General features: G+C 52.3%; 4 protein-coding genes across 7 annotated transcripts; all 4 read right to left on the reverse strand.

Moving 5' to 3' along the window:
* Positions 1-3,979: 3,979 nt before the first annotated feature.
* Positions 3,980-6,956, reverse strand: ABB37_09974 (hypothetical protein; the record flags this gene model as incomplete). Of its 2 annotated transcripts, none has more annotated exons than XM_015809658.1 (1): positions 3,980-6,956. In XM_015809658.1, exon 1 carries the CDS (start codon positions 5,561-5,563, stop codon positions 3,980-3,982), a length of 1,584 nt encoding a protein of 527 aa, XP_015651698.1. In that variant the 5' UTR covers positions 5,564-6,956. The 2 variants fall into 2 exon arrangements, with proteins under 2 accessions (XP_015651698.1, XP_015651697.1); XM_015809657.1 differs by having other exon boundaries at positions 3,980-6,949.
* A 330-nt stretch (positions 6,957-7,286) lies between these two features.
* ABB37_09975 (ATP diphosphohydrolase) lies at positions 7,287-8,926 on the reverse strand (the record flags this gene model as incomplete). The annotated part of the gene is made up of 1 exon (XM_015809659.1): positions 7,287-8,926. The coding sequence occupies exon 1, from the start codon at positions 8,559-8,561 to the stop codon at positions 7,287-7,289; it is 1,275 nt and encodes a 424-aa protein (XP_015651699.1). The 5' UTR covers positions 8,562-8,926.
* Positions 8,927-9,379: 453 nt separating this feature from the next.
* On the reverse strand, positions 9,380-10,559 carry ABB37_09976 (hypothetical protein; the record flags this gene model as incomplete). 2 transcript variants are annotated; one of them, XM_015809661.1, is made up of 1 exon in its annotated part: positions 9,380-10,559. In XM_015809661.1, the coding sequence occupies exon 1, from the start codon at positions 10,367-10,369 to the stop codon at positions 9,380-9,382; it is 990 nt and encodes a 329-aa protein (XP_015651701.1). In that variant the 5' UTR covers positions 10,370-10,559. The 2 variants fall into 2 exon arrangements, with proteins under 2 accessions (XP_015651701.1, XP_015651700.1); XM_015809660.1 differs by having other exon boundaries at positions 9,380-10,483.
* Positions 10,560-11,326: 767 nt separating this feature from the next.
* Positions 11,327-12,261, reverse strand: ABB37_09977 (putative mitochondrial Nadh-cytochrome b5 reductase; the record flags this gene model as incomplete). Of its 2 annotated transcripts, none has more annotated exons than XM_015809663.1 (1): positions 11,327-12,261. In XM_015809663.1, the coding sequence occupies exon 1, from the start codon at positions 12,221-12,223 to the stop codon at positions 11,327-11,329; it is 897 nt and encodes a 298-aa protein (XP_015651703.1). In that variant the 5' UTR covers positions 12,224-12,261. The 2 variants fall into 2 exon arrangements, with proteins under 2 accessions (XP_015651703.1, XP_015651702.1); XM_015809662.1 differs by having other exon boundaries at positions 11,327-12,256.
* Between the last annotated feature and the right edge of the window lie 1,174 nt (positions 12,262-13,435).

A 13,435-nucleotide genomic window follows, 5' to 3' on the forward strand; every position in this document is an offset into this window, starting at 1 on the left:
CAGGTTGTAAAATAGCTTGCTGAAGACAGATACGGTTAACGAAAACGAAGATAGAAAACGCAAAGATAGAATAGAAAAGACGGCGACAACAATGTCAAGTAAAGGAAAACACCTGCGCCAGAGGCTGCAGAACGTACAGGAAAAAGAAAGGCGAAGAACAGAAATACTCGTAAATGAAAAGGAATGAAAACAAAAAGAGAGTTGCAACGAAGGGTTGGGTGGGTGGGCTTTTAAAACTTTGACGGCTGCGGAATGCTTTTGGCGGGAAGGGCGAATGCTTCAGCAATCACGATCATAAGAGAAGAGATCGTGAGGGTTAAAAGAGAAGCAAGAGAAGAAGTAAGAAGAGCAGTCACAAGTGATCTCGAGCACGTGTCGGTGCATTCCCGACAGGATGGAAGAGGTGTTGTTTCGCGCGTTCCAATTGGAACACATCGCGAAAGTGCATCCTGAACAACCAGTGTTGTACAAACGTGCGTCATGGACTTGGGCTCTACACATAAAACTTCATCTTCGCATTTCGCGGCACAAAAGCATTAACCAAAACAACGAATCAAGAAAAGAGACCAAATATCACGCCAACCACAACCAAAATAGCAGCAAACTAAATAAGTGACACGCTCTTTCTTCAGAGTACGAAACTCAATCAGAACCGCTTCCCTAACCCTAACCCTAACCCTAACCCCGCCCTTTCCTACACCACGGCAGCCCCAACACCAACGCACACAGCACAAGACAGCAGGTTGCGCACGCCACGCCACCATGTACATACGCTATGTTTCTCCCTCCGTCTCTTACAGCACCACACACTCAGCAGCAGAGAGCCCTCTATAGCACGCCCACCCCACAGCACACCTGTCCAGCCATACACAACACGCAGCCACTCACCGTCAGGCCACACACACGCACCAGACGGAGCAGTGTCAGCGTCCCCCGCACGGTGCACAGCGGCAGATTCCTCAGTTTGGGCCGCACTCGCAGCACTCCCAGAGCGGCTACCCCTAAGCCGTGGGAATTGCCATCGTCACACGTCTCCAGAAAGGTGACGGCCCACAGACGGACCAATACTCCCCTGTACACGTTGCTCGCCTGCCGGTTGGCTCAGTAAAGGGTCCGGCTCTCATGCCGTGCAGAGGATCGTGTTATGTTCGGCGTGGCCAGGCCCACGAGTCGACCACCACCACATCTGGCACAGACATCGCCGCAACTGTCGCAGCCCTCGTCGTGCCATGCCTCTGTTTCGCGCTGGTGCTCTTTTCACCTCCGCTACCGTGGTGGCGGCCGCCTGTCTCTCAACAAACTCCCGGCAAGAGTCAGCTCCCTTTCGTACCCCTTCTTCGCCCCTGCTCGTCTCCATTGCCTGTTGCCGTGCGATCGTTGAGGAAGAGGTGGGTTCATCACATCGAAGCTGGCGCGGTGTGCGGACGGTTGAGCACGTGACGTTGCGACACTCTGCCGTTCAGCAGGAAGCCGCCGTTGCTGCTGCAGTTGCTTCTTCTTGGTGGGCAGCTGCCGCGCCTTCTTTGGCCCCTCGCCTCGGTGGAGTGGTGCCGCAGTGGTAGACAGCGTCGCGTCCGGCACCCGAAGAGCCCGCCACACACCACCACGGCGACGCCCTCTGCCTCTTCCACGGCGCCGGTGCAATCACCTCGAAGAAGGAGTTCTTGCGCGAGATGCGGTGGTTCATCAGCGCTCCAGCGACGCAACACTCCACGTCAATGCTTGAAAGATAGAGGACGCCTTGACGGTGCACCTGCTCAGCGGGAGCCACTTGGCGTTCTCGGCAGTCAGAATCATTGTCGTGACTGCTTTAATTTCTCTTGTTTTCGTGCCTTTATCTCAAATTCTTCTCCCTCTTTCCACTCCGTTTTCTCAGTCGCATCTTCTTTCCTTTTACAGTTATATGTAGCTGTTCTTCTCTTGTGTGGTCCCGTAAATCTTGTATTTCTTCCGCTTCCCTCCTCTTTGAGCGCAAATGCCTGCCGTCAATTATCGTCACCTCCTTCTCTCTCCGTATCAAACACCTCACTTCAGATGTGTATTTTTCTTCTTAAGATTTCAAGTCTCGGAAGGTCAACCGTTCTGGTCTTCTCTATTGCTACATAGAGGAGGACTGGCAACGTTGCAACAGACCGTTCTTCTTTCAGCCAATCAAGTGTTGCGTTTTGCAAAGCGGATCATGAAGACGGTAAAAAAGGCCCCTGGGTCTTCTTGCATCGACTCACATGCTGGCCAAAGAATGACCGTACTCCACCCTCTTCTTCTTGCTCTGTTCTTCAGAGGATGCAAAGCAGTGCTGAGACTGCGGCAGTGACAATCCACTACCAAGTAATATAGAAAGGAAAGAGCTGTGATACAACTGAGACGCTGCACTCGGCATGTTCGAGCCACTTCTGTCTGGTTTCCACCTTTTCCAAACGCAATGCACTTCGATGCGCAGGAGTCCGCTTTTCCTTTCATCTACCATCCCCTTTTGCGGTACCACACTTATCCCCCCTTAGGCAGCTCTCAGCAACTGGCACTATAATAACCCACAGTACCAGGGGAGCAGAGTTGCTCGATGATCGCATGGCTCCGATCCGCTGCCTGGTAACGTGGAAAAGAAAGGACACTGTTGCCGTTGTAGCACCGTGTCAATCGTGCTCAACAGCCGTTGTAGGTGACGGTGACAGCTCATCTGTGGATTCGAAGTGCTGCCTCACCTCATTCCCTTTCGACGAAGCACACGCATCGGTGGAAGTACCTGGGAACAGAAAGTGTTCAGCTATTATGCCGCTTGAGAAGCAGCACGGTCCGCTACGTCCTTCATCTGTGATCGAAGCACTCGTGAAGGCAGTTTGCTCTAAGGACCAAATGCACGTAAGACAAGACGAAAAGAGACAAAGATTGGACGAGAGAAGAGCGGGGAGACAGCATTGTGTAAAGAATGGCGAGAAAGGTGACATTACCAGCAATTCAGCAGTACCAACAGCTGTCCCTTACACGCTCTAACGTCGCAGATGAAACGTCACTGCAGGGCACTATATCCTTGCAATACAAACTTGCTGCGTTGCTTGCGCACTTGGGAGAGCCTCCCGTATGATCTTCTTCCGCTGTTCCATCATGTTCAACACTCTCTGGGGGTGGTGTTATTATTGCCTTAGTTCAGACACCTTTCACGTACAATAGACAAGAAAGAAAAGGACAGATGAATTCAAACGTGGAGTTTTGCGCAGCGGGCAGTGCCAAAGAGACGCTATTCTCCCTGTCGTTGCCCACCGACGCATACAAAAAGAAGAAGGGGATTGTTGTAATCCACCTGGAGTAATGGGACATTATGTGACTTAGAAGCGCCAGTTCGAAGGACTTGTACGCCCTGAAACGCCTCGAAGCCATGAAAAGAAAAAGAGGGGTACGGCATCGATCGAGCCAACACTTACAAAAAAAAGAGCTCAAAAGAGAAGGAGCCCGCAAAAAGAAGAGCATTATTATTGTTTTGGAGGCGCAGCCCGACCACTTACGAGTGTTGCGACGGTGCTGAGTCAGCGCTGCTGTGCCACCGAGTACAAAAATAAAGACAGTGAGAATGAAGTTAAACGCCTGACCGGTTTGACAAAAGACGTTTTATACAACAGTGGGAGAGTTAAAAGAGAAAGCCTCTGCAAACTGCGGAGACTACCCGGATTTCTACTTTCAATCGGCGTAGTCCACGCAGCTGAGCTTTCAAAACATACCGTTGGGTAAAAGGCGCAGTTTTAATTACCAGGTATGCAGACAGTAAACAAGAAAAGAAGAGTGATTCGAGAGCGGAAAGCTATCGAAAGAGCAAGGTACAAAAAGGAATGAAAAGGAATAAAGCGGTAAGAAACAGATGACACCGCAAGGGGTGGTTGATCACAGACACTCCTCGCCAGTGCAATCAAGTACAAAAATGACGAAAGCTTAATAGAAGAAAAAGGAACGCGTGAAAGCTGTCGAGTTCCAGCCTTGCTGTCCTCTATCACTGGAGCACGATGGAGGAATTCAGAAAACGAGCGCGCGTACAGTTTGTACCATATAGTGTTAAACGCCTTAAACTGGGGGATAGAGCAAGGTCATCCACATTCACTAGGTGCCTGTTCAGACTCACATCGAGCTCAGCGAGTCGTGGGCAGCGGTAGAGATCACCTACGCTGCGCAGACCACATTCACTCGCTTTGATGATCCGAAGTGCTGGTGCACCAGCAAGGCCGCTCAGGTTTTTCAAGACGTCGTTGAGGGAGATATCGATCTCGCTGAGTAGTGGGCACCTGTTAAGGCCATCTATGCAGCTTATCACACACTCGCTCGCTTTGATAACGCGAAGGGAAGGTGCCCCACCAAGGCCGCTCAGGTCTTCCAAAGAGACATTGTCGGAGATATAGATCTCGCTGAGTAGTGGGCACCCGTTGAGCCCAGCGACATTGCGCAGCCGACACCCCTTCGCATTGAGAATCCGAAGGGATGGTGCACCAGCAAGGCCGCTCACGTCTTCCAAGATCTCGTTGTAGGAGACGTCGACCTCGCCGAGTTGTTGGCAGCTGTTGAGACCGTCAACATTGCACAGTCGCTTGCAGTGGTTGACTGCAAGTTCCTCGAGACTCTCCGCGCCAGCAAGGCCGTGAAGACTTTCTACAGAGTCGTTGCCTGACACGTCAAGTTTGAGGAGGTTGGGAAAGCTGTCAAGACCATCTAGGTTTTGTAAATTGCAATTCTTTGCGACGAGAATTGTGAGACGAGGTGCGCCTGCGAGATCGGAAACACTCTGCAGATGTCGATTGTTGGAGACGTCGAGATCGGTGAGCATCGGACAGCTCACCAACTCTGCCACCGACCGTATTCCACAACGGGTGGCTTTCAGGTGTCGAAGGTGCTGCGATCCCTCCAGCGCGGAGAAGTCGCTCAGTTGCTTAAAACCTGTAACTTGTATCTCGCTGATCGTCATCTGAGCCGCAACACGTAGCGCGCGATTCACGTCAGCTACATCACGAGAGGTTTCACACCCTTCCCGGCACAAAATTGACAACTTCGTTATGTTTGGAAACGTCAAAAGTGAACTGAGAAAGGTCCCGCGCTGACCGTCGCTCTCTGGTGTGCGGTTTGGCGCATACACAGCTCCTGAAGAGGTGTAGACGTTCAGCTCCTCCACTCGGTCCCTCATACTATTCGGGAGAAGCTTCAGCATGTCGTTGTCTGCGTTGTCTACGGTAAGACTCAGCGGCAGTCCGCACCGCTCCGCCCACCACAGCGAGAGTTTAAGTCGAGGAAGTGTCTCACTTGTCCCCAACGCTTCGATTCCGTAGGCCAGATGGTTTTCTCTTCCCACCACTCTACCGCAAGTCTTTCCAGCTTCAGGGTAGTTCACCAGCGTCTCCGCGTTCAGTCTCATCTGCGGACTCATGGCACTCAGTGTGCAAATACAGCGCGTGATGAGCTCTGGAGGCATGAAACTCGTTATCTGAACAAAGTTGTACATTTGCAGACGCTCGAGCGCTGTGCGAGCGTCACCAGTTGAATCGCAGGCGAGCGACGCATTAAAGTCCTGAATGTAACCCTGAAGCGACATCTTCGTGAAGAGAGGCTTTGAATTTGTGTGAGGAAAACTGTGCGTGCAATCGCGTATGTTTGCTTATAGTTCTCAGAGGTGAACTCGTCTACTGGAAGAAATGTGTAATGCACGGGTCGTCGATCTGAGAGAATCAGAAGAGGTCAAAGTAGATGACGAGAAATGCCTTGTCTCCTCTACCCGTAGAGTAACAGAGAGCAAAAGGCACCGCGTCCCTGTGTGCAAACAACGTTCCCGCAGAGAAGAAAATGAAAGGCCTCACAGCAGCGCACCTGTGGCGACGCAATTCTGCACGTTTGCGTACACGTGTTGGCCGGTACCGTCGCCGCTTCCGTTGTCTCGCTTGTTAAGTCTTACCACTGCTACAGCGCAATAGCGCCTGCTGAGGAATTACCTCATTTGTCTTTCCGTCTGACTCCGCGGATACATCCACAATGTAGCAGCTGCTAAACTCTGTAGCCGATATTTAGCATGAATCATCAGAAGAAAAACGCACAATAAAGTCAGCAGAGGATTCTCGCGCACGAAGCACGCAAGGCAACGAGCGCTGTGGGCGGAGCCGAGCAACTAGACGGAAAAGAAGGAGGGCGAACAGAGTTCCGCTTCCGGTCTTCTCAAAAAAGACGGCGAGTATACCACGTCTGAAGAGATGATAGCAGGAGAAGTTGGAGCTTGCCGAAGTGGGTCGTCAGATGAGTGGTGAAAGCAGAGAACGCGGAATACCGCGAGAGATCGTGGGTCGGGCAACGCCGCTGATCTACCCTGGCACGTCGCACTCTGGAGCTCCATTTCTTCACAAAGGTGCAACTCCGCACTGGCACCCCAGCACGAAACGCGACATTCCGAAACACTAAGGAGGTTGTTTTCTGCTTGTGTTTGTGCACTGACAACAGCCAATCTGCTCTGCCATTGAATACTACACTGCGGTTGTGTGGTGGGGAGCGCGACCTCCCTATCTTCCGATCTCTGCACAGGAACTCAGCGCAGCAGGTGCCGATCACGTTACATCACCCTGAGCGATCCGGCATGGTCTTCACCAAATCTTGCGTATTGCACGTAACGCAGCCGTCGGCTCCGATAAGCCCGCACCTGCGGTTGGTACGGCAAGTCCGCTTACGATTTCTTCCTGCTCAAACCGTTCTCGAGGAGACGTGGTCGACAGACACCGTAGGGATGGGTCCGACAAAGTAATGCCGCCTTGTTTGCACGTGTGTCAGAACCGCAGGGGACAGCTCGAAGTGGTGCACTAGGGGGTAGTCAGAGAGTACCATAGAGGAGCTGAGCGGCCATGAGTAGGTCGCTTGTACTGTTGACCGTGTTTTGCTAGCAAGAGCTTATATCCTTTTTAAAAAGCTTGGTGTGTTCCCGCCGGCCGGGCTCCTCGACTTCACCCTCGAGCATCCGAACAAACACGAAAGAAAGCAGGAAGAAAGAGCTGTAATTGAATTGGAAAGCTTCATCGATTTCCCAACATGCGGCTGCGCAGAGAGCACGCGCACTGGCACAAACCGAAGTACTTTTGCTCACGGACTCGAAAGCGCTTTCGCGCCTCACGGCTGTTGTACGGAAAACCAATTTAATGAAGTTGTCCATAAAGTGCCACAGTACAGTAACAATACGCGGGGGTCCCACGATAGGGGCACCTTCTTCTCGGCGTTGCAACGGTGCGCATTGTGATGCAGCGCAAAAGAGAGCATTCTACAAGGGAGTCAGCACACTTCCTTCACTCCATTTGAAGCACAAGAGAGAGGGAAGAGCCGAGAGACCACGACACAGCCTTGCCAGCAATGCGGTTCGGGACGTTGAGCGGCGTCGCGTCCGTGAGGCCAAGGGCCTGCGTCAGGAAGGTGTACAAGTATGCCATGTCCATGCATAGCGTCTCCCCGCCCGCTTCCAGATGGGACTGCGAGTCGCGCCGGCACGCCTCTCTGCCTTTATCCTTGAACGTGGATACCGTCACGAGGCTGCCCTCATTCTGGAAGCGATGCAGACGATCGTAATAGTAGGAGAAGGCGTATATTGGCATGGAGCCGGTGGATAACAAAGGCTGTGGGACGCCACGGGCACCACACGCGTCGAACTTGCAAACAGGCCTCTTCACCACGTGTGTGCGGAGCATCTCCACACAGACGTCGAAGTCTGCCGTCCCGTCGTTGTGCAGGTCGACGCCGCCGTGCCGCAGCTTGTACCCGGTTGGAAAGCACGTAAAAGATGACGTGCCATTGACGGCAGCGAACGCGGTCATCATGGTTCGCTTGGCTTCATTGAGGCCAAGACCAAGGTAGCTATGCTGGTACAAAGCAATGGACCGCCTCGGTGTGCGCAGTCGATGGGCGTAATTAAATGGAAGCCACTCACCCGCTGACTTCTCCGTCTCAAAGACCACCTGCGTCGACGCGCCACCCATGTCGATGGTGACAGCTGTGTCACCGGAGTTCATGCTGCCGAGCAGGTAGTTCACCGTGAGCCAGCCGTATACGCCTTCTTGTGCTCCGGAGATGATCGAGGCGCCGCGAGAACGAAAGGGCGACTGCGCTATGGTTGTGTTCGCCACATCGAGCACGCTTTTCTGCTGGCTCTCCGGCAAGAGGCGCAGACCGGCAGTGGCCTTGAGCGTGACGGAAGTGCAGGCATAGTGACTCCGCGGCACCGCCTCCATCGCCAGCTCGAGGAGGCTTTGCAGGGAACTTTGAGCACCATCCGGATTTAGGGCATACGACGAAAGCCCCGGTTCGACACGGCGGAACCGCTCTGATAAGAGCACCACACCGTCCTTGGCGCGCTCAAATTGGAAGATGTGCACACGTGAGCCCGTGCTGCCCGCGTCGATGACAACGTCGTAGACATTTGCGTACGGTGAGTTACATGACACAACGGATGGGTACCGGCGGTACACCGCGAAGAAAAGAAGAAGCAGTCCGCAGAAGACAACGAGACCGACAAGTCGCAATCGTTTCGTCGGCTGGCTCATTCGCCGCAGTGGAGAAAAGGGCCGCATTAAGGCATGTCAAACACGCAGCCAACCTACGCGATGCGGCAGACCCTACGCACCCCAATTAATTAAAAAAAAGGGTGAAAATTATAGTCTATTACCCTTCTGTTCAGAAAGAAAGGAGAGAAGAAAGAAGAACGTAAGATCAATGAAGTGTAAACAAATGGCATTACATCCCGTGTATCGCTTTCATGTGTTGCCGCTACGGGCTGACGGCGTTTAATTTCCTTTTTAGCTCGAAATTATTAGAACTGTACGAAAAGGAGGTTCTTTCACACTCGGATCGTCGGCATGTCCGCCTCGTGGGGTTGGAAAAGTGGCGGGACGGCGGGAAACAATTAAAACAGCCTTCCCTGGAGAGAGGGGTCGACTGGAAGGGAGAGAAGAGAAAGGAAAGGAGGACGTGTGGCTTTCGATTCGTCCCCCGGTGAAATTTTCCTGGCGCAAGCTTTCAGTAAAATCGCTGGGGGAGAGGAAGAAAAGAAGGAGAGAAGCGATGGGGAAAACTATGCAACTGATTGGCTTTGCAGAGGCGCAGCGAAAAGGCGTCGGCCAGAATGAACGTTATGCTCGGTGCGCTGCGCACATCACAGGACACCGCAATTGTTTCCTTTCTGTTGCCTTTTGCAGCTTTACCGTTTTCGAAATCGATTAAGTAAAAGTGCCAACTACGTTGAGTTGACGAGGAGTGAGCCACGAACCGAACGGATGAGAAACAGCTGTTCGGAAACACAAAGAAAACAAAATAGGAAGGACACCAGTAGGAAATGCAGCAAACTGGTATTATTGGAAAAGACGCAAAGAGACGCATCCACCCGTTACCTTTAGTTTTGAACCTCAGCGAGACGCAGGTAGTAGTCTTTGATGTAAGCAATCGCCTCTTCGGCGGAGTCGGTGAAGAGCATGCCGTCGATCTCGGTTTGCGAGATGACACCAAAGTCAGCCAGCGCTTGCCAGTTAATCACTGTTTGCCAAAACTTCTTGCAAAGCAGCACCACCGGCAATGACGGGATCTTCTTGGTCTGCTTCAAGGTGAGCAGCTCAAACATCTCATCCATCGTACCGAAGCCACCGGGTGCGACGACAATGGCGCGGCACGAGTACATCATCCAGTACTTGCGGGTGAAGAAATAGTGGAACTCAAAGGCAAGTCCGTCGGTGACGTGTTTATTGAGGCCTTTTTCAAACGGCAGGGAGATGCCCATGCCCATCGTTTTCACCCCCGGCACCGACGCGGCACCGCGGTTCGCCGCCTCCATAAAGCCCGGGCCACCGCCGGTGGTCACGACAAGGTCGTCGAAATGCGCTTCCAGCTCCTGCATCGACTTTGTTGTCTCCTCTGGCGTCACCTTGAAGTAGTCCGGGATGTACCGGTAGCTGCGATTGATGAGGTGCTGCTCCTCCTTTGCGAACTGCGCCACCATCGTCGCCAGCCGTTCCACCACCTCCACCCACTCACACATCCACTGCGTCTTCTCCAATCGGGCCAGCTCCGCCCGCACGGTTTCTTTCTCCCCCTCATCGGTGCAGTCGGTCAGCTTCGTGCGAAGCCGCTTCAGGGTGGCATCGAATTGCACCTGCGTCATGGACCGCGCACTGCCAAAAAAGAGGAAGGTGGAGCGGATAAAGTTGCGGCGCAGTCGCTCTTGCGGCTCCTCGAACTCGCACAGGATGCGGATCATCCGACCGGCACTACCGTTGAGGAACTCCGTGTTCTTGTACGATTTCACGGCGGGCGTGTGCTTCTTGCCGGACAGGTCCTCGTCCGTCTGGGTGTACGGAGAGACGGCATCACGATCGGTAGGAGTCGGCATCCTTCCTTCGGTGTTGGTCAAATAGTAGCGGGCTGCACCACGTCTGCGACGTGAATTTCCGTATTCCTTTGTTGCAGGGGACTCAAACGTGACAGCTACAAGCACAGAAGTTGCTGCGCAGAAGAATAATAAAAACGATAATAGAATACGAAATCCCGATGCGAACGCGTTCAACGAGAAGCACCGCAGCTGAACAGAGAAACGACACGGATGCCGTCAGAAGAGGATGGGTACAAGACGGGAAGATGGAAAGATGCAGAGATGGGCGCCTGCGCTTCATTTGCGACTCGTGCCAGACAGTGGGCTGCATATCCGATTTCAGCGAGCACCGATCGATAAAGACATGCTACCAAATTCGTGTGGGCAAGAACAGAAGATGAAAGCGCGGCATTTGTTATTGCTTCCTTTTCCCTATTTCAAAAACACATGTCACAAACTGGAGGTTTTAGCTCCGCCGTGCATCCGGGCTGCGTAGTTGTCCGTATTTTCGGTGCATGTTACTAAGAAAGGAAACACAACACATCCGTCAGGGCTTTCTCCGCTCTCTCGCTTGTTCGATAAGAAAATACAATACTCGACTGTGATGAAGCTTCCTTCCACCGTGCTTTTCTCTCTTGTCGATAGTAGGTGGCTGACCTCGGCTTTGCCTTTAAGTTTTAAGAAGCTTGTTCAAATGCTAAACGCTATCCATACTTTCTACTGCACGCTCATCTCATTCGTTCTGAAACAATAAAAAAAAAAAAGAGAGAGAAGTAATCCATCAATCGCACCGCCGCTACACCGCCGCAGCTCGGCATGTCCACCTGCTCAACTTCACGCTGCCACCGCACCGCAGCGTCCTCGCCTAACAGGGACGAAACGAAGAGGAAACGGAGAAAGGAAAAGGAAGACACATCAACGCGCCAACAGACTTCTTCTCTGCTTTACAGTGGAGAGCCACACGTGGCAGCGAACTCATTAGTACTTGAAGACCTGATCTTCCTTGTAGCCTAAAGCCTTCAACAGACCTCCCACGGCACCTTGCTGAGGCGGCTTGCCGGCTTCAAACAGCTTATCGCCGCTGATGGCCTGCAGCATCGGCGGCGGGCCGCAAACGAGGATCTTCGTGTTCTTCTCGCCGGGCTTCGGCATAAAAGTTGAGATCATCGCCTCGTTGACGTAGCCAACGCCGCCTAACCAGCGGTGCGGAACCTCCAGCAGCGTCAGGTACACGTTGATGTTGTTGTATATCTTCTGCAGCTCCATCAGCTCATTGGTCAGCAAAATGTCACGGCGCTGGTTGTTGGCAAAGATGAGGGAGATGTTTGTCTTGTCCTTTGGATTCTCTAAGATGCCACGGATCACCTGGTACATGGGGGTGATGCCGGTGCCGCCCGCTATCATACCCACGTGCTTCCACATGTTCGGCTTGTACGCGAACTTCTCAAAAGGTCCTTTGAACAGCAGCTCCTCGCCAGGCTGCATCGCAAACAAGTGGTTGCCCATCTTGCCCTTCGGGTACTTCTTCACGAGCAGCTCAAAATGGCCTTTGGTGCTGTTCGAGGAGATGGGGGTGTAGGGACGAGCAACATCCTTGCCGTCCGCGTCAGTGAACTTCGCTACAACGCACGACGCCACCGGCATGTTGAAGTTCTCGTCTGCGCTGCCAAGGGCAAAGTAAAAGCGGCGTGTGTCGTGAGACTCGTAGCGGGAGGAGAGTAGTTTGAAGGGTTTGAACTCGTCGGGCGAGAAGGTGCTCACAGGCTTCTTGGCGCACTGCACGGCGAGCTGATCGGAATGCTGGGAAGTGCTCCACATGGCACCCCCTGCGCCACCTAGCAAGGTGGCCAACGTGCCGGCTAAGAAGCGGCTCATGATGGCGACGACGTACCACTGTAGCTGTAGCGCTAAACTGTGATTTGTGTGAAGGAGTGCAGAAGAGCGCAGTAGAAAAAGAGAAGAAGAGAAGGACAAGAATGGAAAGGCAACGGCTTTGTTGGACGCTTTCGTTGGTGATAGCGAGAGCCCCACGGGCACACGCGCACCGATGACAGCGGGAAAAGGCTGCGAGGTGGAAGAACGTGCGGAGATGCAATTTCTCCTCTCTTCCTGCGTCCGGTGACTCAACTGTCGTTACAGTTAGAATAATCGTTCACCCCTGCTCCTATCCAAGAGCGGCTCACTGCCGGGTAGACGAGCCGAGACTGCCGCTTTTGCACACAAATGTGTAGAGAGCCAGCTTTTTCTTTTCTTTTGCAGTAAACTTTCAGAGCCGGAATGTTCGTTGTTTGTGTTGTGTGCTTTCCTTTTATGTTGCATCACCGTGAACGAAGAACGACGGGGTCTGTTTATGTGTGAAATTTCGAGGCAATCGGAGAAAAGAAAATCGGCCGTGCGCATTTGGTGCTTCCGCGTACACTTAAGATAACGGTAGTTGAAAGCACATATATATATATATATAGTTATGTATATGAATCTGCAGCACTCATTTGAAGCCCATTGCTCTGCTTAGCGGATTATTGAGAAATGAAAAGAAAAATTACGGTTCTGTTTACTCTTTGTTTGAGCTCTGTAGCAAGATCGAGGCGCAGCAGAACGCGGACACGACGTCAAAAAACGGGAGAGAATTATGAAAATGTGAAATCAGCGTGCGTCGTGAGCTCGAAATGGAAGAACGTGTGCAGCCTTGATCTTCCCGGTGCGCAAACGCCAGCGACCGGAAATGCGGACGACGCGTTCTCCACGGTGTGTGGAGTGAATGAAGGATGCCAAAAAAGAAAGAAAAGCTCCATTTACAATACAGACGCGCTCGCCTCTTTCAGCTGAGTTTCTTTATATATAGGCAACATAAAACAAAACAATCAGAAAGCACATATATAGTAAACAGCGTAGCAAGCACGGTACCTTTCACTTCTGCCTGAAAAAGAGAAGAAGGAGATGCTTCAAGAGAAAGGAAAGGAGAAACCAGCGCCTTCACTCGTGGAAGCACTCCTTCACAGAAGAAAAATATCGTTGAATGCTTCAGCTTGTAAGGGTAGTACTGGCGGTGACACAAACACACACACACACGTGAATATATATGGGTAC

Source organism: Leptomonas pyrrhocoris (genome assembly GCF_001293395.1).
Source record: "Leptomonas pyrrhocoris isolate H10 chromosome Unknown, whole genome shotgun sequence".
Lineage (NCBI taxonomy): Eukaryota > Euglenozoa > Kinetoplastea > Trypanosomatida > Trypanosomatidae > Leptomonas > Leptomonas pyrrhocoris.